Source organism: Carlito syrichta, unplaced genomic scaffold (genome assembly GCF_000164805.1).
Source record: "Carlito syrichta isolate Samal-C Ts95f unplaced genomic scaffold, Tarsius_syrichta-2.0.1 Scaffold304483, whole genome shotgun sequence".
NCBI classification, from domain to species: Eukaryota; Metazoa; Chordata; class Mammalia; order Primates; family Tarsiidae; genus Carlito; species Carlito syrichta.
In genome coordinates this window covers 31,953-56,953 of record NW_007248579.1, presented here as the reverse complement: position 1 = coordinate 56,953, position 25,001 = coordinate 31,953, and the positions used below count along the sequence as shown (strand labels likewise).

General features: G+C 47.5%; 1 protein-coding gene across 4 annotated transcripts in view; it reads right to left on the bottom strand.

The window, feature by feature from the left end:
• Positions 1 to 25,001, bottom strand: part of PIAS2 (protein inhibitor of activated STAT 2) — a 57,047-nt gene that overhangs the window by 23,796 nt on the left and 8,250 nt on the right. For all 4 annotated transcript variants that reach the window (XM_008060030.1, XM_008060031.1, XM_008060032.1 and 1 more), the window contains exons 2-8: positions 17,194 to 17,278; positions 11,067 to 11,117; positions 10,852 to 10,942; positions 5,447 to 5,581; positions 3,645 to 3,750; positions 2,641 to 2,714; positions 586 to 746 (exon numbers count right to left, since the gene is read on the bottom strand). In XM_008060030.1, coding sequence (XP_008058221.1) covers positions 586 to 746; positions 2,641 to 2,714; positions 3,645 to 3,750; positions 5,447 to 5,581; positions 10,852 to 10,942; positions 11,067 to 11,117; positions 17,194 to 17,278 — 703 coding nt within the window. The remainder of the gene's footprint in view (positions 1 to 585; positions 747 to 2,640; positions 2,715 to 3,644; positions 3,751 to 5,446; positions 5,582 to 10,851; positions 10,943 to 11,066; positions 11,118 to 17,193; positions 17,279 to 25,001) is intronic.

Below are 25,001 nucleotides of genomic sequence, written 5' to 3'. Positions count from 1 at the left end.
AACCCGCGGGTTCAGGCAATCCACTCACCTCAGCCTCCCAAGGCGCGGGATTACAGGCTGAGCCACCGAGCCTGGCTATACTACAAACCTTAAGTTACACATTCTCTTTGTTTGAGCATTTCTATTTCTGAGAACTTAAGGGAAACTCCACCAGCATACACAAACACCAGCTTCAAGGACAAGCTTAGACGTGAGTTCGGTACAGAACGTCAAAGCTGCACAGTGAGACTGCGTCAGCCCACCACGTCCCTGGGTTCCTCTGCATAGGCCCTACTGCTGCTTCAAGTAGTTCTAGGTGAGCACAAGGTCACCACTAAGCAGACATTTCCCTCTTCCCTGTGGGTTTTGTAAAATAAAATCCTAGAATGCAAAAATGAAAGGAAACTAGAAAACCTCCTGCCCTCAACACAAATCATATTATAAAGATCACTATAGAGGCCACGAAGCACAGTTTAAGAAATAATATGGAGTATAGTCATGTATAAAACAGAAACACTCAAGTGCCTGGACTTTGTGCTATAGAAGAACTTGCATGAGGCTGGACCGCACGATGACAGCCACCAGCTGCTAAAAGGATCTACTCACCCATCTAATATAAGACTTTCATAGGCAGCCTTTTTGTCACACACAGGACAAATCCAGGTGGGTTTCTTCTCGTTCATTTGCAGATAAAGGGCAGCATCGAAGCACTGCAGATGTGTACAGGTCACTGCACGGCATGGGATTGTCAGCCTCATTTTCCCTAACTGCAGGACAGGGAACAGAACACGGAGAACGAGCTCAGACAGGGGAACACAGCCTCGCAAGAACAGGCAGGCAAGGAAGTCTGAAGGTGCCATGCAAGGTAATAAAAATGGGAAAGAAATCCACCCAGAACTTCTTCCCATCGAGATGACTCTTTTGTTTTCATTCACTGGTTCCCCTGTGAATTTTGAAATATCATTCGTTTCCCGTTTTCAGAATGGGCAACATGTGAACCCACAGGCAGAAAGAGACGCACGTGGTGAAAAGCAGACACTCCTCCCACCTGAGTGGGAGCCGCCAGTGTCGCTCGTCTGCGTGACCTTCACACAGGCTCCACACATGAAGCCACTGCCACTGACAGAAGGACCTTCCCTCAACAGTGGCACACAATACACACAGCCCTGCGCCTTACTTCTGTCCCCCAAGTTAGTGACTGCTGCACACACATCAGTATGAAAAACTTCCATTATACGAAGGCAACGAAATGTATTCCAACAGTACACTGCTTAGGGACATCCAAATGGTTTCAATCTTTTGTCACCACTTACAATGCTGCAATAAACACTGGTAGGATAAATTCCTAGAAGCAAAACTTTGGGGTCAAAGGGAAAGTGCACTTGCGATTTCTGTCATGTTGACAAGCTACCTTCAACCAAGGTAATGTACTGATTTATGCACACACATGTACTGGGTTCCACTCAGCCGGGTCAACGCAGTGTTACTGAATTCTGTGATCTTAGCCAGTCTGTTAGATGAGAAGTAGCCTGCCACAGGGTCACACTACATTTCTCACAGTGTAAGTGGCAGCTGGGCCAGAGAACTGTCTACTCACAAACTCTTCTTGTTTTCCATTTGGTTATTAATCTTGTTATCTACTTATAGGAGAAACCAACCTCGGGGTGTCTTGCTTTGTTTATGAAAACCCTTCACTTTTGTCTTACCAAGTGTGCCCATTTTTCAACATGCTTTTGACTAGCCCCAGTGCTCTGCTCAATCCACAATCCATGTGGCAGTGACCTACTGCACAGAGACACACACTTGGATGGGCTCCCATCGGGCTTTCCCAGGCAACCCTCCCACCTCCCCACAGGCTTCCTTTATGGAAAGCATCTCCAAATAGATCCAGCTGTTGTTGCCTGACAGAAAATCCACTCTTCCACTAGATCCTAAGCTCCAAGAGACAGAGTCCAGATCTCTGCTCACCGCTGAATCTCACTGTCCCGGCACAACCCTAGCTCAGAACGTATGCTCAGGATTTGCTGACCAGTTGGTGGGACGCCTGGAGAAGGATTGGAAAGGGGCAAAGAGAGAGACAAGGGAGAGGGAAGGACCTCTTTACTCGCACCATCAAGCTGGGAGGATGTCACTGCAATTAAGATGTCCACGACATTCTTAACTATGCCCGGGAGGTACAATTTTCAGGAAGTTCCTTTTTGCTCCTTTTGGTCCAGACATAATTTCTCTAAAAGTCCTCTAAAATGAACATTTGGTAACTATGTAATTTAAAAAGAAAGTAAGGCTGGGCGCAAATCCCAGCGCTTTGGGAGGCTGAGGTGAGAGGACTGCCTGAACCCAGGGTTCGAGACCAGACTGGGCAATATGGCAAGACCTCATCTCTACAATAAATCCAAAAATTCGCCGGGTGTGGTGACACGTGCCTGTAGTTCCAGCAACTTGGGAGGCTGAGGCAGGATTGCCAGAGCCCAGCAGATAGAGGCTGCGGTGGCTGTGAGTGTGCCACAGCACTCCAGCCTGGGCGACAGAGTAAGACTTCGACTCAAAAAAAAGGGAAAAGACAGGGGCTCAGCAGTCTATCCTAACATGTCATTCGTTGTTACACTGAAGGGAAATTAATTACCCATGCAGAATGAAATTCCCCACTGGTGCTGCACTTACAGGGCATGTCAAGGACACCCGGAGGCTAGTCGTAGCAACTTCACTATCGGGATCTGCGGTGAGCTTCTCTTTAACTTTAAATGGAAGAGAAAAAAGACAGTTAAAAATTCAAAAAGTTAATGGTGACCCAAGAATGGGAATGACAGAAACATAGAGCATCTTATCTTAAAATGTCCCAAATACTTCAAATAAGTTAAGAACCTACAAAAACCAAATCGTTTAAAGATTAAGGAACTGAAAACACAACCATATTCCCAGTATCAGCCTGGAGAATTACAAACATGCAAATACTAGGTCATGTGCTTAATTAAGTTCTGAAAATGTCTTTTTTTTTTTTTTTTTTGAGTTGGAGTCTCACTCTGTCACCCAGACTGGAGTGCAGTGGCCGCTCCCAGCCACTGCAGCCTAGACTTGCTGGGCTCCGGTGATCCTTCTGCCTCAGCCTTCCAAGTAGCCAGAACTACAGGCGTGCGCTACCACACCCTGCTCATTTTTTTAATTTATTGTAGAGATGAGGTCTCACCAAGTTGCCCAGGTGGGTCTTGAATCCGCGGGCTCAGGCGATTCACTCACCTCGGCCTCCCAAAGCGTGGGATTACAGGCTGAGCCACCGAGCCCGGCCTGAAAATGTCTTTTCAAGTGAAAAGCTGCTGGGAAGGAGGAGTTTCAAAGCAGGAAGCTGCTCAAGGCTGAAGGATAGGCCAGTAGCCTGGAGAGGCTGCGGCATGGCCCAACCACGAGGCTTTCCCAGCGCACGCTCAGCATGCACTTGTTAAATTTGTAAAAAGAAAAGATAAAAACATTCTTACATCCCCTTTGGCAATTGAAAATGACTGTGTGCGTGCTCATGTGGCTGTGACTTTATTCACAGTAATGCAGACCAACTGCTACACACACACGCTAATAAACACACACCCACATAGACACGGATGTGTACGAGAGCTCTGGTGGTTGTTTTTCCCACTAAGGTAGCTCATATGCTCGGTCTTACAAACGTTACTTACTTAGTGCTCTGGAATGATCAGGGTTTCTAATACCTTTCATTTTTAATCTCTGTAATAACATGGCTGATGTGAGCTGTCGTACGAGATATACAGACATGGAGTAATTCTACGAACAAAAAAAGCCTGTGTTAAAGACGAGAGATAACATTCTCTGTATGCAATATCTTAAAAACCCTGGTCTTTAAAAACCATATTCAAAACAGCTTCCTTGGGAAAATCAATGCCTGGGACATAACTCAACTTAGCAGCTGCAGGGAACACCATCCTCTTAAAGCACTTTCAGCACCTCCGTATAGTAACGCGGTTTGGGTCAGTGGCTGAGGGCACACGATGGCTCCAGCTTAGCAGAACTGGTACCTTAGGGACCACCCTGAAAGCAAACCCTCCCATGCCTCATCCTAACTGCAATCACTTGGCTTTACATCACAGGGCTCTCACGTTTTTGCTTGAAAATCAGTTCCAGTGTGGAAGCAAAGTTCAGTGACCGGAATGAGCATTTCAGCCCCCACATTCCAAAGTTCTGAGTCTGGCCGAAGAGACCACCTAGACGTGGCCTTTGAGCCCATCACTCAAGCAAACCCAGTATCAGCTTTCTTCTGGGGAAAGCAGGATCACTTAATTCCTCCTGTTACCAGATGTGTATTGTGCTGAGTATTTAAGACACACAAAATGCTAGAAATCAGGAAGCCAAGGCCAGAAGACAGCAGTATCCAACCCTGTACCTCCATCAGGTACAAAGGAACCTTCGTTAGCTACTTATAGAGCTATGAAAAGATGAAACACAATTTTACCTAAATGCTAACAAAACTGTCTTATCATTTCACTTGACACATTCATTCAATCGACTCTATAATAAACATATTTTCAATCATTGTCAGCCAAGTGTTTTAAATAGCTTTAACATTCTTTTAAATATCTAAATACCTAATTTATTGTGCAAATTTTAGGTCAATTAATCATTTACATTATAAGGAAATAAAATGAATTCCCATATATGGCAAAACTGTCAAGCTTCCAATAGCTACAATCATTTATTCAAATATCTGCTGTTACCTCCAATTCTGCAATTACTTTCAAGGTAAAACAAAACCCCCCTGCTATAAACAATGCCCTGATTTCTCTATCCACAATACAGGAGTATTATCCTTTACTCCCAAGAAACAGGAACATTCACACAGATGTTCAAAATCAGTTGAAATCTGTTGTCCACTCATTTTTTCAGCTAGATGAACAAGTAATTCTAAAATGTGAACTCCCTGTTGTATCAATTGGTAGCTTATAATTGGTACCATTTACTTTAAAAACCAGCAGAAAGCCAGGTTCATCAACCTGAAGGTACAAGAGAAGCAATGTAAATCTGAGTCAGTATTTCATTACAAAATGCCCATGTGCTAGCTAAAACATCAGCTATTTACATAATGGTTGGAAGAGATTATTTTTAATCACAACATGAGTACACTTAACAGTTCCCCCAAAGACTGACAGAACTTTCTTTGTTCTTCATAAATATTTATCGCCCAAAGCTTCCAGTTTATTAAAGTAACTATTAAACACACACACAATTGTGCTTGAGCCGTTACCTTAAGAAACATAAACACATGTTTCCTTCCCAGGAAAACAAAGAGACGACACTCAGGAAACCTAAGTTAAAGTCTGTCACCTGAAGAACCCCCACACTGCTACCCTGAACTGAAAATGAGATCACAACAGAAAACCGGAGGCATGGGAGCCAGCAGCCTAAGAAAACACACTCCATCTCATTGCCTGGGGCCACTGTCATGCTAGCCAGGGAAGAGCCTTACCTTCCCAATTTCCGATGCCCAAGAAATGGAAATCTGGTTTGGCACAGCTGAAGACAGCCTAACTAGAGACGTGATGTTTAGGGGGCGGCCAGGACGCTTCTGCTCAATCCCGTTTTTAGGGGGTGGTGCGTAGCCCTACAAGCAGAAGAAACAAGAATTATTTTAACGTCTCTGCAGAGGATTAAACGTTTTCTCCAAGGTGTAGGACCCTGCCCAATTTCCGACTAAGGCATTTCTATTTTAGTCTGAAAGTCACATAGCCCTTATCTTTTTTTTTTTTTTTTAAGGTGAGAAAGCAGGATTTACTGAGAAGACAAACAAGCTCCCACAGCGGGAGGGGATCTAAGGGTGTTGCCCACATAGCCCTTATCTTATGATCCTCAATCCAAAACAGAAAAGTGACCTTTGAATTAAGTTATAAATTTTTCACCCTCATCAACAGGGGTACCTGCATAATGAACATTTGTGTGCCTAACCCTGAACTGTACCCCACAACAAGATAAAAAAATATTTCACAAGTCCTGACGATTAACAAAAAATCCATATTCCACCATTAAAATGAAAGCTAAAGATCTGGTCATACTAGCTATGAACTGTTTTCCTTTTTTCTAGGAAGCCATTCTTCACAGATAAAGTCCCAACTCTGTAATGATTCATCTTAGGTTCAGGCCCTGTTCAAAAGGCATTCATGACTGGGGAGGGAACGGGGAGGAGCACACTGGAAAGGAAACAAACGAGCAAATTATGAAGTTCCTTCCTGAAACCTTGTGAGTGATAAAAATGCCTTCTGCTGCCTGTGCTCTGCGAACAGAAACTCTCGTCTTTTAAACCAGGTCAACTTAACGAATAGGATAATCAATGTTTCAATTGGCATTAAATGAGCTTGATGGCTAGCGTAATACCGCTATTCATGCTTTAATCTGCTTTTATCTAGTCATCAAGTTGTTTGTTTTAAAGAGCAAATGTGCTCATTTCTGACTCACAGCTCTGATTCACAATTCTCAATTACCACAAGACTTTTCAAACTGTGATTTTCAAAACCAAAATTACATATTTTTCAGAAAATTAAAATTTCTTAGCTGCAAAAACATTTATGTACCGAAAAGTCGGTGCCATATTTCACTGACTCTAAGCTACCACTGAGGCAGTTTAATTATGCACCACTGGGGAAGGAAAACCATTCAAGACCCAGCTGGGGTACCAGCACTTCTTTCTGCAAACACAGCAAAGAGATACAGGCCAAGTGAGCGGACATTTCCCTCCCGGACTTACAGAACCACCTCCGGGTCCCTGCCACCCCATCGTCGATGCATCTGTTTCCACACCACACTCTATGCACAAGCAGAGCTTGAGAGATGATAGTGTCTCTCTCTGGGAACCGCACTCCACCCTGCAACCCCTCAGGCGCCCTTGCTGTCCTCAACTGCAGGTGCTCACAGAGACACACTCTGTCCCCCAGACTGTAGTAAAATTATGGTGCACCACAGCCTCGAGCTCAGGCAATCCTTCCGCCTCAGCCTCCTGAGTAGCTGAGACTACAGGGGTGCACCTCCACACACAGCTAATTTTTTTTTTTTGGTAGAGACAAGGTTTAGCTATGTTGCTAGGCTGGTCCCGGCCTCAAGCAACCCTCCCGCCTCGGCCTTCCAAAGTGCTGGGACTACAGATGTGAGCCGTTGTGCCCGGCCTATGCCTATCTTCATAAGCTGTTCAAGCAAAACACAAGAGGAAAGACTTAGGAACTGATCCCGGAGCAACCTGCACAAGGAGCGACAACCCAACACCAGGCAACTTGGAGGCCACTCGTTCAGTGGGTCCTGGACCCAGACAACGAACCCGTTTCCGGTAGGTCGACTGGCAGGCCAACAGCACACAGGGCTGGCCACGAGGATAAACGGGATTCCAGAAGAGCTAAACATGAACCCTGGAAGCAGTGCCAGGAGACACGAGGCAGGGTCTGGGAGTGAGGGGAATGCAGGTGGCGCCCACTGGCAACAGCAAGTGGGTGCGGGCCTCTCACCTGAAGCCTGCTCTGTCGGCTCGCACCGCCCCATCTGGGCGGCTTGCCTGCCCTGCCACTCCAGGCTACCTAACCGGTGTTCTCCTCGTGCCGTGAACCGCCCTGAGATGAGGACGTGGCTGAACTTTCCTACAACAGAAATGTACAGCCTTCCTATATTTCAACGTATTTTTCCACATACAAGCAAAAATGAAGCGAAGTGCATTCAACAGGGGACCTGTGTGGCAAATCCTGAAGCTTCCTCAGGGAAGGCGGCTGGAGAGCACACAGGAGACATCGCAGCAGCCATGCCTAGCGCTTCAGTGAGAGACATCCCAGGAACCTTTCCTGTTAGACGCCGAGGAAATCCTGCCTGCTTGAACTACTCATCTTGATGGAGCTCAGAAAGCACAGAGCTGGCCAAAGTCGGTGGCTCAGCCTGTCATCCCAGCACTGTGGAAGCCCAAGGCGGTGGACTGCCCGAGCCTGCGGGTTTGAAACCAGCCGGGGCAACTTGGCAAGACCTCGTCTCTACAATAAACAAAAAACATAGCCGGGTGTGGTAGCATGTGCCTATAGTTCTGGCCACTTGGAAGGCTGAGGCAGAAAGATTGGGGGAACTCAGTAGGTCGAGGCCGTAGGAGCCGTGAGCGTGCCACTGCACTCCAGCCTGGGCAATGGAGTGAGACTCCAACCACCCCCCCTCCCAAAAAAGCTCACAGCTGCTTTCGTCACTGCCTGATCCTTCACAGTCTAGGACACGCAAGTGTCGAGCAACACCATGCCCCATTCAGTCTGCACATGCAGTGCGGTGGCCAACTGCCATGCCTGCAATGACAGGAGCCTGTGGGAAGGCCACACACATCAGCATGTGCTCCAGGACACAGCACAGTTAAGGCCAAGCAGAGCTCTGATGGGAAACCCCATGACCGGGTCGAGATTACCCTTCCAGAACCTATGGTTCAACGGACCAGGAGCGCAGGCAGGGACCACCGCTGGACTCTGCGGTGGCCACTGACATTTCTCACAGCTGGAGCAGAGTCCCCGAGGCGGTCCAGGCGGTCAAACTCAGCATGACCCCCAGGGCCACCACAGCTCCCTTCAGAGGCGGGGCATCCTCAGTGGCTCTCAAGCTTCAGGACCGGCTGCGAGTCAAGAGGGGGGGCACCGTCACCACCACAATCCAAGCCACCTCAGATCAAGAGGCGGCCATGGGAGTTTCCACCAGGTACACAGGAACCAGTGTCCGCTGTCACGGGCTGAGGGAAGCAGCCTCTCAGGGAAAGACCGTGTCTGGTTTTCCTTGGGACGGCCCTCTTGGGGTCAGGTAAGTCCTCCTCGGCGCCTTCTGCTTTGGAGACGCATCTCCGCCTTTCTCCTGAGGCTCCGTTCCTTCTCCTTCCCAAGTGCCCATGGAGCCGCCTCTCCGTAGGCCTTGGCTCCGGGGGCCAGTGCCAGGCTCATCAGATAAAGGCGCTGCATGTAGGAACCAGTATGCTCACAAAAAGTCTGCCCAATTCCTCTCCCTCAAAAGGACTGAAGAGTGACAAATTCAGAGCTTCCCTAGTGGAGCTGCGGGCCTCCCCTACGAAACTGTCGGTTTGAAGTACGTGACGACTGCTGCACTTGGGAGGCTGGTGGAGTCCGTGTGTACACACGTCGGAAACCACTATGCTGTCCGCAGCAAGGCTAGAGGCAAGGCAGAACCCCCCACACTCAGACAGGGCCCGCACTGCACTGTCCGTGACAACCCAAGATGGGATTTTGAGGCACGTCTGCAGACACTGGGAGGCTTCCACGATTGCAACTTTCTTCAAGGGTGGTGTGAGAGGCAACCGGCAACAGTCAAAGGTTAAGGAGATCCTAGCACTCCACCCCTGCCCCCGGGCCAAGAAAGGTGGCGGCAACAAGGCCAGGAAAGCAGGGGAGGTTGCTCTCTGTTTCCGCACGCTCCCTCTGCCACCCACCGGCACCCTGCAGCTCCACGGAGGGCTTTTGCTCCCGGTTCAGAGCTGTGTGCAATCCATCTAGAAAGAAGACCGCTCCTAAGAATCTTGTTGCTGGGAATCACAATGTCGCCGTGGGTTTGAACACACGTGGGGCCATGTGAGCAGATCTCCCTGCCCACAGCCACTCAGTCTCTGCAAGGTCCCTGTCACCCCAGAGGACTCTCCATGGTTCCATCTCGTAGGCATCCTGCCAGAAGCGTGCATAAGTGACAGCATGACGCCCACCCTGTGAAACTCAGGAAACACACAACCCTCAGGCCTCAAAGTCCACAAAAAGTCCACATGGGTTCCCGACACCCAAGGTAGTCAAAGCCTCTGGTGACACACAAGGCTCAGCTGGGTCACCTCCCTTCAGGGCTCAGCCACAGCACGGGACTCCCACAGAGCCCAAGGCCTGGCCAGCGTGGTCTGGGTGTTTGGATGCACACAGGTGCAGCTCCTGTAATTACCCCAAGCTACACCTCGAGCTCGGCCAGGGACGCTGAGCTGCCTCCCACTCCTCAGCAGCTCCAAGGGCCCCGCTCTGCCACCAGGGCAGCCTGCAGGCAGGTGGGGCTCTGCTCGCGGCACAGCCACTGTGGCAACCACACCCCCACACACGTGCTTGGAAGGCCATGTTGTGCTGTGCTCTGAGTCTGGCTCTGCTAGACCTCTACAGAACCAAGCCGATCCCATAAGGCATCCTGGGCCTCGTGGAAACCAGGCAAGTCAGCATCAACAGCTTCATGTCATTCTGAGACTCAACTAACAGGAGCTGAAGGGGCTACAAGTGGGCTGCCACAGCCACCTCATCTCCAGCCCAGGTGTGAAGCCCACACTGCCTCCCAGCTCAAGCAGGCTGAACGCCAACTAGCCTCACACCCCAGCCCCCCGGTGTGTGCCTGGAGCTCGTGAGCCCTGTAGTCAGCAGCCCTCAGCAGCCTCCACTTTTCACCACCACAGGCTGGGCCAGGTGAGTGCAGACACCACAGTTCGCCTCCTGCATGCGAGTGCCCACGCCCTGCATGGTTGCCGTGCCACGAAACAAGCCCAGGAAGTCTTTCGCAGCTTCCTGATTTCTGGAACAAGACTTTCCAGGCTCTAGCCAGGAACGGTGACACTCACTCGCAGTCCCCACTACTCAAGAGGCTGAGGCAGGAGGACTGCTTGAGTCCAGAAGCCCAAGTCCAGCCTGGGCAACACAGTGAAACCCCATCTCTTTAAAAATCTTTAAAAAAAGACAATCCAGGCTTATCTTTTCCATACCCCCCAGACCTGGACCATGGGTCACTCTACTGGGGAGCAGAGTTCACCTGGATGCTAGGACTCTGCATGGGTGCTAGCTGTCAGTATTGCTAGATCTTGTCCATGTCTGCAGTGCACTCATATGCAAACCGTACGAATGAAAAGCAACTTACAGGCAAAGGAAACAGCTTCCCATTTACTTTTATACACAAACTATTTGGGTAGTTATCTTCTTGAGGGCAACTTGTCTCTGCCAGGCAAAGTCTGTATTAATAAAAGAGAGAAAATTATTCTTAAGTGCTGTCTGCAAACACGCTCGCGCACTTTAAGAAGCAGAACTGTGAGCACACAGTTAGCAGGCACAAAACTAAGGAAAACTTAAACTCACCTCAACTGAACTTGGACCGTATAATCTCTCCTCCCACCTGGCAAAAAATCCCTGTTGGAGAGAAAACAGATTAAGGAAGCAGAATGAGAATTCGCGGGAACGCTTTGGCACCATCCCCACCCCTGTCCTTACTCATGACTCAGCAGCACACGCCCCCATCAGGCGGCTGCAGGGATGACAACCTCGCTCCCTGGACGCTCAGCCAACTCGGTGAGCTGGTGAGCTGGAAGCGCAGGAACCTCTGTGATGCACAATTCATTCAAAGGATAAGTGTGGCAGATGCAGAAGGAAGCACCCAGGTCCTGGAGGGGTGAGTGGATGGATCTGTCTGCCTGGCGGTTTGTGCCCTCAGCTGAGCATCCCATCCCTGAAGATGTGTTGGGGGGGCCTCAGGCTCGGTCTGAGCACACGCAGCTTCAACAACTACTCAGAGGGTTCCCACACAGAACCAGGACAAAGAGCCACAGCCTGGTCTGGGCATCTCCATGGCAACTTCTTGATTGCGTTCCCAACTCAAAGACACAGAACCCTGAGCTATCTCTGGAGGAGACCCACAGTCCCATATAGAATGTCTTTGGCAATGAACCCTCCAAGCCCTTGCCACGCAAACAGGGCCACATGAAGCAGTGGAAATGGGAACCTGGGGAGTGCCAAGCCTCTTGCTGGGTTCCAGCCTCAGAGATTCCAGTTCAGTCGATGCGGAGCATCCTGACACACAGCAAAGACTGAGCATCATGGCGACAGACACAGCTGAATGACACCACAAGATGCAACCATCCCAATCCAGGAGGGTCATCTGTTGGAGTCAGACAAATCACCTTCCAGCGATCAATTCCAAGGTGGGGCCGAGAAAACGCAAAGTGAACCTGGAGCATCTTGTGCCGCAAGAAAGACAACAGTGCCCAAAAGTGGCCGAGCAAAGGCACGGCAGAGGACGCAGGAGCGACTACAGGGAACTCCCAGAACCAGACCAGAGTGACCTGAGCAACGGCCTGCATCACCACAACCCTGGGCTGCAACCCCCAGAGCACCCACAATATACACTGCTGGGAAGGGAGGGAGGCAGGCAGAGAAGGGGCAAGAGAGCAACTCCACTGTGAAAAGAGGGAAGACAGCAGAAACCAGCCCGGGAGCACAAGCACAGTCTTGCTCGAGCAACTGCTGAAGACGGGCCTCAAGAGTGGACGCTGCACTGCGGGCAAGGGTTCGAGGAGAGACGGAACACCACCTGCCTACCTTCATACTCTCTCCCCAGAGAGCTACCAACAACGGCACAGACATCCAGCAGAGAGCATCAGCCAAGGGCCTCAAGGCTGACACGACCAAAATCAGACATGGCCATCAGCACTGCATGGCCTGAGCCATGCCCTGGGAAGCGTGTGGAACTTAAGGTATTCCTGTCAGATGCCGGGCTCAGTGTTGGCATGGCGAAACCCCAGACACACCCGACCGGACCATATACAAGACACCTGACCAGCACGCTGTAGTGAAAAGCGCCAAGTCGTAAGAGACGAGGGAAAACCAAGACTCTGTCATAGACTGAAGGCGACTAGGATGACATAACAATTAAATGTGACCCTTGGGACTGGGTCTAGGAACAGAGATGTTCGTCAGCAGGAAAACTGGTCACATCTGGATGAAGTCTGCAATTTTGAGTGTTGTATCAATGTTAATTTCTTGGTTTTGATGATTATGCTTTGGTTACACAAGAAGGAACTACTGTAACAGAAGCTGGGCGAAGGGCATATACGAGGGGGAACCCAAAAAACCAGAAGTATCTTTTGGAGGATGGGCCCCTTGTAGTACAGACTTCTCCCACTAGGTAAGTGTTCTATGAATAGGAACCTGCTGGCATTCATGAACGAGCTAGCGTTGGTGTGAGAGACCATGCTCGGCTTCAGTGAACCTTTTTTGGAGATTCATTCAATGCATTTGCCATTTCATAATGGGTGATTTACAAGCATACATTGCTGAGTGTTCAGCAGTTTTTGCGATTACACGTGGCTCAGCCTGGCATCCCGGCACTTTGGGGGGCTGAGGCGAGTGGACTGCCTAAGCCCGTGGGTTCGAGACCAGCCCAGGCAGCTTAGGGAGACCTCGTCTCTACAATAAGTCAAAAATTAACCAGGTGTAGTAGTGCACGCCTGTAGTCCTGGCTACTTGGGAGGCTGAGGCGGAAGGATTGCCAGAGCCCAGATGGTCGATGCTAGGGCGGCCGTGAGCATGCCACTGCATTCCGGCCTGGGCGACGGAGTGAGACTCCAACTAAAAAAATAAAACGGCATGACCTCCATGTCCCACCCTCCCTATTCACCCGATCCCCTCTGAAGTGACTTTCTTTTGTGACCCCAGATGAAAAAAGTCCTCAAAAGGAAATGTTTTGCCAATGTGGAAGAGGTGCCACAGAACGGCAGAAACACTAGAAGGCATCAAAACCGACAAGTTCAAAAACTGTTCTGAGCAGTGGACAAGTGCATTGCATCAAATGGGGAGTACTGTGAAGGTGACTGAAGTTTAAACATGTAAGAAAAAAGACACAACTTTTTATATATAAATTCCAGATTTTGGGGTCCTCCTCATATACTAGTTTCACAATTCTTCTGTAAATCAAAATGACTTCAAGATATACAGTTAAAAAAATCTTGAGAACATAAAAGTCAAAAGTAATACACAGGCCTCGTCTGATTACTGAAACAACTGAGAAAATTAGAACATGGGCTGGATATTATTTTGTATTGGGGAATTATTAATCTCTGCAATTATGTTAAAAATTAATTAGAGATGCATTGTTAAGTATTTCTGAGTGAAATGATATGACACCTGCAGTTTGCTTTAAGATATTTCAGGAGGCAGGGTGCGTGGCCCACACCTGTAAGCACTCTGGGAGGCCAAGGAGGAAGGGTTGCTTGAGCCTAGGAGTATGAGTTTGAGACCAGCCTGGGCAACATAGTGAGACCTTGTCTTTATCCAAAAAAAAAAAAAGAAGAAGAAGAAAAGGAAAAGGGTTGGAGGGTCAGATAAAGGCTGCCAAAATGTATGGATAATGAGCATCAAATTTTTACTTCCACCTATTGGGAAGAAGGAGAGTTTTACTATTTGATTATAAAACTCTGAAAAGGCTGGGGTTTACATGGACATGTGTATATGTGTGGCCTTTTCTATTTTTTCTTTGGAGGGAGAATTACAAACAACATGACTTTTTTTTTTTTTTAGTTGGAATCTCACTCTGTCACCTAGATTGGAGTGCAGTGGCCGCTCCCGGCCACCACAGCCTGGACCCACTGGGCTCCGGCGACCCTTCCGCCTCAGCCTTCCGAGTAGCCGGAACTACAGGTGCGCGCTACCACGCCCGGCTAATTTTTGATTCATTGTAGAGATGAGGTCTCGCCAAGTTGCCCAGGCGGGTCTCGAACCCGCGGGCTCAGGCAAACCACTCACCTCAGCCTCCCAAAGACACGGGATTACAGGCTGAGCCACCGAGCCTGGCTAAACAACATTACTTTTAAGAATTTATTTATTTTTTTTACTTAAAAAATTTTTTTAAATGTTACATTAAGGTTAAAGATGCAGAAGATAAAAGTTGATCATTGTAGGTTGGGTGTGGTAGCTCAGCTCCTTGGATCACTTGAGCCCAGGAGTTCAAGATCAGTCTGGGCAACATAATGAAGCCTTGTCTCTACAAAAAAATTAAAATAAAATAAATCTACTATTAAATCACTCTGTTGCCCAGGCTGGAGAGCAGTGGCAAAATCATGCCTCACTGCAGTCTCAAGCTCCTGGGCTCAAGCAATCCTCCTGCCTCTCCCTCCCGAGTAGCTGGGACTACATGCATGCACCACCATGCACAGCTAGTTTTTTGTTTTTGTTCTTTTGCTATGTTGCCTAGGCTGGTCTTGAACTCCTGGGCTGAAGCAATCCTCCTGCTTCAGCCTCCCAAAGGGCTGGGATTACAGACGTGAGCCACCATGCCTGGCTATAAACTTTTTTAAGGGTACGGTTCTGTGGCATTCAGTACATTCACATGGTTGTGCAGCTATCACTACCACCCATCACAAGAGTACGATCATTTCTTACTGAAAATTATTTAAACTTCAGTCACTTATTTCTTTACCAATTAAGACATTCACATAATTCAAACTCCAAAAAGATACAAAAAAGAATAAAGCGAAAAGACTCCCATCATGACTCAGCCTCTGGTCTCCTGCTCCCTTCTACTGAAGGAGCCGTCTTGCCTGTCCAGGGAGGCAGACACACTTCAGCACACTCTGCATATGCGTGCACACGCACGCCCCTTCCTAAAGCAGCTGAGGCACACCAGTAATTCAGTCCCTCGCCTTGGTCATCTGAACATTTGTCTTGAAACTTGTGTCCTGAAACCTGCTTACTCTAACCTGCTTCCTCCAAGGGCCACACAGCACCCAAGCAAAGCGCTCCCAGACCACCACTCATGGTGACTGCCCTCCTATAAGGTGGCTCTTATCGGCCATTGCTGGCTGGCTCTTTCACAACGCCTGGTGACACCAATGACCAGGCTTTAGGTACTGGAGTCGCTCACCAAGGCTGCGAGCACTCCGCAGAACGGGCTCGTGTCACGTGACACAAGGATGTGTACCTGGAAGGCACTCAGAAAACAGCCTCGAGGAAGGTATCGTCACTAGCAACAAACAAAACTAGACAAATGGTATGATTTTGGACACAGAACTGAATTTCTTAACTCCCTTCCTTTGGTTTGTTAGTTGGTCTGTTACTATTCCCAAGACTGCCACAAGCCAGCCTGTCTGCATGTCCACTACTCCTTGGACTCCAAACTACAGGGTCAGATGATCACATCAGTGACATTTCTGCTGAGGAAAAAAACTCCAATAAAAGTGGTATGATCAGTCCAAGGAGCTGCAGCCATCCCTCACACACCTAGCAGCACATCGCCAAGGTGCTGTGACCCATGATCCAGAGACCTCATCCTGGGAGACCGACAGAGTGTGTGAGTGGATTCAAGAGGCCAGAAGGATGCCTGTGAAGAGCTTATTTGTCATGGCAAACACAGTTTCCCAAACTCACCTCACTGCAGCACCGGCTTTGGAAAACCTCCTACTGCCATCTCAGGGTTCGAGTGAACAGCGGAGAAGAAGGATGGGCCTCTCCTGTGCTCAGCTCCTCACACTCCTTTTCATGCTGCAGACCCAGGAAATCGTTCATCTCCAGAGGCTCAGTGCTCTTATGCGGAACCTTTTATGATCATGACTTTGAAGAACCACATGATATACTGCTAACACTGTCGATGGTTGCTGTTCACTGAGAGTCCATGCTACGGGTTCCCTTTCTTTCCTCTGACGTCTGAGCGCACCTGCCCCTCAGAGTGTGTTGACTTCAAAATGTCTTCTGATGTTCTACACAGCAAGGTCACCAGAACTTTTCATAATGGTTTTTGGATTTCTACTCATTTTTTGGTCAGGGGTGCTGCACGGCTCATGTGGCCCAGAACTGTCCCAGTTTATGTTCTTATCCCAGAATAATTATTAATAATGTTCACTTTCACTCTCAAAAATGGCTCACTCTATACTGATAAAGCTTATGGTCACCCTATGTTTGGACTGTCACCACAGATTCTTTTGTATGCTGCTATAACTGGAAGAAATTTTTCATTTAAATTATTGCCAATGTGGAATTTAAAGATATTCTGAGGTTTTATTCAAAGGTTCACTTTTTTACCTAAAACACAGTATTAAATATTTGGCTAACCCTTTCTTAAAGGACAGAAAGGTCAAGTGGCAGACTGAACTGTGTCGTCTCCCCCGCCCCCAATTCCTATGTTGAAGCCCTGACCCCCAGTGTGATTGTAACTGGAGACACAGCTTTAAGAAGGCAGTTAAGGTTAATTCAACACGACTGGTGTCCCTCTATGAAAAAGAAAAGGCACCAGGAGGTGCTGGCAGAGAACGGGCCACACAAGAAGACGTGCAGGCCAATGAGAAACTGAACCTGCCGACACCTTCATCCTAATAGCCTCCAGAATCCTGAGGAAAAGTCATTGTTGAAGCCCCCAAGTCTGTGGCACTTTGTCATGGCAGCCCGAGCAGACAAACACACGAACAATTTTAGAGAAACATTTTCCAAACATTTCTCTTACCTGGATATGCATATTTCTCTAACTTGTTGAGGTGTCAAAGCAAAAATAAAAAACTTCTCTTGAAATCGCTGAATACTGCTTTGAACTAGGAAGAAAAGAAAAATAGTACTTCAATAACAAATCCAAGGCTGTACCCACCTGCAATAACCAAGCACTTCTGAAAGCGTGAGTGCCAGACTCTGAAAGGTTAAGGCTAACAGGACAAAAGCAGAAAGCACTGCCCTGAGTTCATCTTGTGTCATGAGAAGTCATTCCAAGGGGTTGAACTGCAAGTACTTAGTCATTCTTTGCTCTGAATCCCTAAGCACAATACAGTCAAAGTACAACAAACCCCTTCAACATTTCGCTTCATCCTAAACAGTCTCTCGGCTAATAACAATCTAGGGAAGGTAACAACTCTCCCCAGGAGAACTCTTTCTAAGAATTAAGCGTTTTTTGCTTGTTTTTCTTTATTGTGTTTTGGTTTGGTGCTCTATATTCAATTATACAAATGTTCATGAGAAAATTTAAAACCTCAAAACTTCTATGAGTCACTAAGACACTCATTTTGTAATCATTTGCATACAAAAGACTGCTTAGTTTTAAAAAATTACCACATGAAGTCATCCTTCTTTTTTTTTTTTTTTGAGTTGGAGTCTCACTCTGTCACCCAGACTGGAGTGCAGTGACCGCTCCCAGTCACCACAGCCTCGACGTGCTGGGCTCCGGCAATCCTTCCCCCTCAGCCTTCCAAGTAGCTGGAACTACAGGCGCACACTACCACACCTGGCTAATTTTTTTATTTATTGTAGATCCTTCTTAACGGAAGAGTATTTATGACTTCACAAAGAACTGTAACAAATTAACTCTAAGGAACTGCTCAATAAAGTCCTAGTACCTGTTAAAGCAAAGCAAGCACACAGAGGTCTCAAGTCTTCTGCTTCCCAGCAAGAGCTGCAACACCAACCACGAAAAGCAAGTGGCCCTGGCATGTGCTGTTGTCCCCAGCGATCCTGACACACAGAGAGACGAAGCCAGCTAATGCTCAGAGCCAGAGCGGACACCAGCTAATGCCCAGAGCCACAGGGCTTCCACCAAAAGTCACTGTTCAGCAGACCGCTGGCTCTGAGCAAAGCCTCTGCTCCTGAAGCTGGGGCCGTCTGCTGCATGCTGCAGCAAATGCCCTCTGAGAAATTCGGTCAGCAAGTGGCTCACATCTTTTCACACCCTTAAAAATGAGGGAGAGAGGGCTGTTGTTTATGACGAAGGCCTAAAACTGAAACAGAGCTTCAGGTAGTGGGCATACTCAGGTAGGGCAGTGAGTCTCTCCATCTCTGCAGCCTCCATTCCCTCCTCCACACGCTCTTCCTTGGACAGATTCTACCAGCCACTCCATCGAAGCTTAGGTCGCCAGCGTCCTCCTGGCCAGCAAATGAAAAGTTCTGCTTTGAGATTACAAGTGCACACACCCATCTTCAATCTTAATTTATGACATTAGCACCCAGTTTCTCCAGTCAGAAACCTCCAAAGTGCTAGTGTAAGAACAAATGGAGTCCCAAAAAAAGAAGAGAGTTAAAATGGGGCATTAAAAAAGGAAAATATTTGCAAACATAATAAATAAATAATCCATAACCTGGATGGAGGGGGAAAAAAGGTTTTTAAAAAGCCAAACCCCAAGCAAAATAATACAAAGAAAACTACCTAGTCACATCAAACAACTGAAAAACAACTACTGGCCAGGTTTGGTGGCTCAGCCTGTCATCCCAGCACTTTGGGAGGCCGAGGCGAGTGGATGGTCTACGGGTACGAGACCAACCCGGGCAACTTGGCAAGATCTCGTCTCTACAATAAATCAAAAATTAGCCAGGCATCGTAGTGCATGCCTGTAGTTCCAGCTACTTGGAAGGTTGAGTGGAAGGATCTCCAGAGCCCAGCATGTCAACACTGACTGGGGTGACCATGAGAGTGCCTGGGCGATAGAATGAAACTTCAACTAAAAAAAAAAAGACCACTATAAACTGAAAGCAGCCAGAGAAAAAAGAAATATTACAAACAAGGGAACACACAAATAAAGGATGACTTCTCATCAGAAACAATACAGGTAAGAAGATAATCTTTAAGGTGGAGAAACAAAAAAAACCTGTCAACGAGAAATTCAATATGCTTCAACAACAGTAAAATAAGAACTTTTCAGATAACAGATGCTAAGAGTTTACTGACAGCAGACGTGCATTACAAAAAACGGAAATTCTCAGGATAAAAAAGATCCAGTTCACAACTGGATCTTTGGGAATGAAAATCACAACAGTAAATTAAAGGTCAATTTAAAATAGCATGCCATTTTGTCTTTGTGTGAGTTTCTTTAAAAAGTACTTGCTTAAAGCAAAGGCAGCAGCAGTGAGGCTTTCCAACAGGCTAGAGTCAAGACGACACCAGCAAAAAGCAGGGAGGGCGGAGCGACAAAGCCTCGGGCGCCACAGTTGTATCCTGCCTCCTTCTGAGAAACCGGAGTAACGCCAATCCAACTCTCAGTGAGTCAAAAGGAACAGGTGTCCACACCTGTAAAGCCGGCACGAGACCCTCTGATTCCCCAGGATCAAAGCCAACACTGGAGTCACCTACCCTAAGACATTCCCATACACCACGGACCCTGACACTTAACGCCAGAAGGGAAACTAGCATGCTTCCCAGTCACAGGTCCAACACGCACCTTTATGTCCAACTGGACACACATACTGTGTGCTGCACAACATATAGACAAGTCAGAGTTTGCAGCTTAGTGCTTTATATCTAGACAGACAAATCCTTGCAGTGCCCTTCATTTTACTGGCAGAGTTTTGGTTTTACCTAGCCCTTATTTGGGATCAAATTTTCAGTCCCAACTGCACTCCCAGGTGACCTGCTGTGGCCATGGAAAGCTGGCTCCAGGTCACCGTACACTACAGTCAGACTCCAGGGACGGAGCGCAACAAAAGCCAGGCCCACGCTGCACTGATCTGTATGGACGTCGACAGTCTCTGAAGAGTCAGTTTTATGACAGGACAGCGGCCACAAGCCGCGTTAAGTGTGCCGCAAGGTAAGCCCAGTACTCAGCTGTCGTTTTAAGGCAGATCATGACAAAGAACAGCAGGATACAAAGCAGAAGTATCCAGGTTGCGCGGCTTATGTTTCCCACAATTTGAGCATCAGAAAACAAAGTCTGAGAAGACCCCATGAATGCTCTTGGGTTCACGACAAAGAACCAAGGAACACGACCACACCCCGGGGCAGGGGCAAAGGGTGGCTGCACTCAGATCCCTTGCTCTGCCCTAGCCCTTAAACACTCAGACTCTGCTCTGCAAAGTCGGCTGCCATACTGCTGCTCCCCACCACCCCGTCCTGTCCTCACACAACCTTGCCGCGCCCACTGAGCAGCGGGGTCTGCATCTCCCTCCCTTTGAACGCTCTGGAACGATCCCTGGTGGCCGCTTCACCCAGCAGCATGTGGTGGGTGTGATGCCACACAACCTCCAGGGCTGGGTCGTGAACATGCCTGCACCTCCTTCCTGGCACTGTGGGACACCTGGCCGTGGAGCCCAGCTCTCACTCTGGGAAGAAGCCACATGTGGATCTCCAGTCAGCAGCCAGGCTGAGCCCCAGCCACCAGGCGACACAGCTGCCAGCCAAGTCAGCGAAGATGCCAAGTGATCCTGCCTCTACCCCTCAAGTCACCCCAAGCATTCCAGTCTTCTGAGCTAAGACCCCAGGCATCCTGGGACAAGAGGCAAGCTGGCCACACTGTCCTTCCAAATCCTTGACCTAGAGAACCCACGTGCATAACAAAATGTCTGTTTCACTGCTGGGCACAGTGGCTCACACTGTAATCCCAGCACTTTGGATGATGGAGGCGAGAGAACTGCCTGAACCCGAGGGCTGGAGATCAGCCTGGCAAGACAGCGAGATGTCATTTCCACAATAAATTTAAAAATTAGCCGGGCATGATGGCTCACTGTTGGGAGGTAGTTCCGGCTATTTGGGAGGCTGAGGCAGATGGATTGCCCAAGCCCAGCAGGTCAAGGCTGCAGTAGCCGTGACCATGCCACTGCATTCCAGCCTGGGTGACAGAGTAAGACTCCCCCTCACAATAAACAAATAAACAAATAAAATATCTGTTTTACACCCCTATGCTTTGGAATCATATATTATACAGTAGAGTAAATAAAACAATGCCACAATTCCATGAAGTTTACCCTAGCTAATCTTAATTCCAAATTTTATCATTATATTCAGATAATTTATAATTACTAATTGATAAGGCTACTGAGGTGTGTCTGTGTGTGTGTGTGTATGTGTACGTGTGTGTATTTTTTTAATTGTAGAGATGAGGTCTCGCCATGTTTTCCAGGCTGGTCTCAAACTCCTGGGCTCGGGCAATTCTCTCACCTCGACCTCCCAAAGTGCTGGTATTACAGGTATGAGCTACCATGCCAGGCTAAGGCCACTGATTTAACAATTATGACTACTCTAGGTTGGGGTGGGGGGGGTTAAAATTAAATTTTAAACTTACCTGGAGAACATAATATGCCTGCATCCTAGCCTTAGCCCTACTGGTTACTATCTAAATTACTCTGAGAAATTCACTGGGGTGTGGACATCTAGACAGGCAGGAGTGCTAGGTAACAGGTTATTAGGAATTCTTAAATTTGTGTCTCTTAAATTGGTCGCTCTTTTCTGGAGTAAGAAAAGTCAGTCTGCAACTTGTTGATAGTGGTGTTAATTCTTCTGTTTGCTTACAGTTGAGTAAAATAAAAATCTTGAGTGAAGGGGGGTAGGAAATTCACATAAGATTTCTAAGCCTTTTTTACATCTCAATCAAAACAGCAACTGTAACACTTTTCTCAGCTGCTTTTAGATTGTTTTGTGGATCAGATGCAAAACCAATGTGAAATCATTCTGAAAACAGTAAGACACTACACATGTGTAATATATTTTCAGTTCTACAGGGTCTCATCAAAAGTTTCTAATTTTTAAAAGAAATCAAATTTTCAGGAAAAAAAAGCAGTCCAGCAGCTATATTCTGCCACCTATTTAATAACAATGACTTGGCCTTGGTAAGATATCTAAGTAAAAGATATTTTAACATGCCTAAATGTTACTTTTTTTTGAGTTGGAGTCTCACTCCGTCGCCCAGGTTGGAGGGCAGTGGCACACTCACAGCCACCGCAGCATCGACTTGCTGGGCTTAGGTGATCCTTCTGCTTCAGCCTTGCAAGTAGCTGCAACTACAAGTGTGTGCCACCACACCTAGCTAATTTTTTATTGTAGAGATGATGTCTTGCCATGTTGCCCAGGCTGGTCTCAAACCCATGGGCTCAGGCAATCCTCTCGCCTCAGCCTCCCAAAGTGCTGGGATAACAGGCGTGAGTCGCTTCACCCGGCTAAATATTCTTAGTAAAATATGATACCTGCCAAGTCTCCCCACCCCCTGGAAGTATTACATTAACCCTTTTGATAAACTAGTTTCCACTGACATGTTTGTGGTCAACAAGGCTTCCTAGCAATTAGTGCCTGGGTTAATCGGGCTTATAAAATGGCCAATGCAGGGAAGAGAGATATCAAGAGGTTCAGAGGTAGCTTTGTGGATTACCATGGCTCAGTCTAGCTAATCCTGTAATTAAACTGTCAAGTAACAATGAACAAACACACTCACGATACCACCTCAACTAAGACCCTGGGCTACCACTCGCTTCCCATCACTCGCTGTGGACTGGCCTATCACCTCCCAGAAAATACTCTCGACTTATTTTATTCCTCCTCACATATTCTGGCATCTAAAGCACAAGGGGTGTGGTGGGGACAGGACTTCTAAATCCAACAATGAAAAGCAGCCCAATTTAAACATGGGCAAGGGACCTGGATAGATATTTTGCCAAAGAATACACACAGAAGGCCAATAAGCACAAAAGCACAAGACAAGCTGCTCATCACTAATTACTAGAGAAATGATCATCAGACACCCCTCACACCCAGGAAGATGGCTACTGTTAAAAATATATATATATAGGCTGGGCTTGGTGGCTCATCCTACTTGGCTAGATCTCACCTCTACAATAAATCAAAAATGAGCCAGGCATGGTGGCATGCAGTATGACTGTAGCTCTGGCTACTTGGAAGACTGAGGCGGAAGGACCGCCGGAGCCCAGCAGGTCGACGCTGGGGTGACTGTGAGTGTGCCACTGCGCTCCAACCTGGGCGACGGAGTGAGACTCCAACTCAAAAAAAAATACAGAAAACAATAGGTGCTGGCAAGGATGTGAAGAAAGTGGAGCTCTGTGCCCTGCAGGTGGGACTTCAGATGGCACAGCTGCCACGAAAACCAGCATGGTCATTCCTCAAAAAATTAGAAGAGAACTGTCATATGATGCAGTTACTCTGCTTCTGGGCATACACTCAAAAGAACGAACCACAGGCTCTTCAAGAGACATACTCGGGTTCACAAAAGCTAAAACACTGAAGCAGAGTGTCCCTCAATGGGCGGACAGATAAGCAAACTGTGGTATACACAAACACGCAGTACTACTCAGCCTTAAAAGGAATGCAAACCTGGCACATGCTACAACGCAAGTGACCCAGTCTCAGAAAAGCAACTGCTGTGTAACTCCACTCACAGGAAGGCCCCACACAGCCACACCCGCAGAGACAGAAAGCAGGACAGTGGCTTCCAGGAACCAGAGCTGGATCGACTGTGTAATGGGCACGGAGTCTCAGCTTTTCAAGATGAGGGTTCTAGGAATGGACAGCGGGGGCACCTGCCCGACATAAACACAACACCACTGGATTAGATAGTCACAATAACAAGTTTATGTGATTTCACCACAATAAAAAAGATTGGGCAAAAAAATTAAGTTTAGTTTTATAAAGTAAGGAGGGTCAAGACTCAAATATGTAAAAATAAAAAAACACAAAAAATTTATATTTTCATACAGCTGTAAGAGAAGAAATAAACGCAGGCATTCCTCTGTGTTAGCAAACTAGCCCATTCTCAGTCATCTGTTTCTTAGCTTGTTGAAAACAACAGGCATACAATGCTTTCCACAAATACGTGACTGGACGGTATCTATATGGTTTATAGATAGGCATCATTCCCCACGTCTTTAAAACCTGTATGTGTCAGTACCTAAATAAACAAATAAAATAAATAGTCCTCACTGAACACTGCCTTACGTGAACATTTTTACAAATGATAAGCCTCATACACAACTTTTTTTAATTTAATGAGATTTACATAAAATGTAGCAAACTAGTCATCTGAAGGAATTCTACCTATACAGAAGTCAGTCATTATATTAATAAACATGACAGCCTGGGCAATATAGCAAGACTTCATCCCTACAAAAAAAAAAAAAAAATCAGAAAATTATCTGGGTGTGGTATGCACTTGTAGCCACGGTTAATTGGGAGGCTGAGGCCAGAAGATCACTTGAGCCCGGAAGCTCACGGCTGCAGCAAGCTATGATCACCCCACTGCACTCCAGTCTGGGTGACAGAGTTAAGACACTGTCTCTTAAAAAAAATAAAATAAGCCAGGCGCAATGGCTCATTCCTGTCATCTCAGCACTTTGGGAGGTCAAGGCAAGAGGACTGCCTGAGCTCAGGAGTTCAACAAGGCTAGCCTGGGCAACTTGGCGAGATCTCATCTCTACAATAAATAAAAAAATTAGCTGAGCCTGGTGGCGCAAGCCTGTGGTTTCGGCTACTTGAAAGGCTGAGGCGGAAGGATGGCCTGAACCCAGCAGGTCGAGGCTGTGGTGACCATGAGTGTGCCACTGCACTCCAACCTGAGCAAGAGA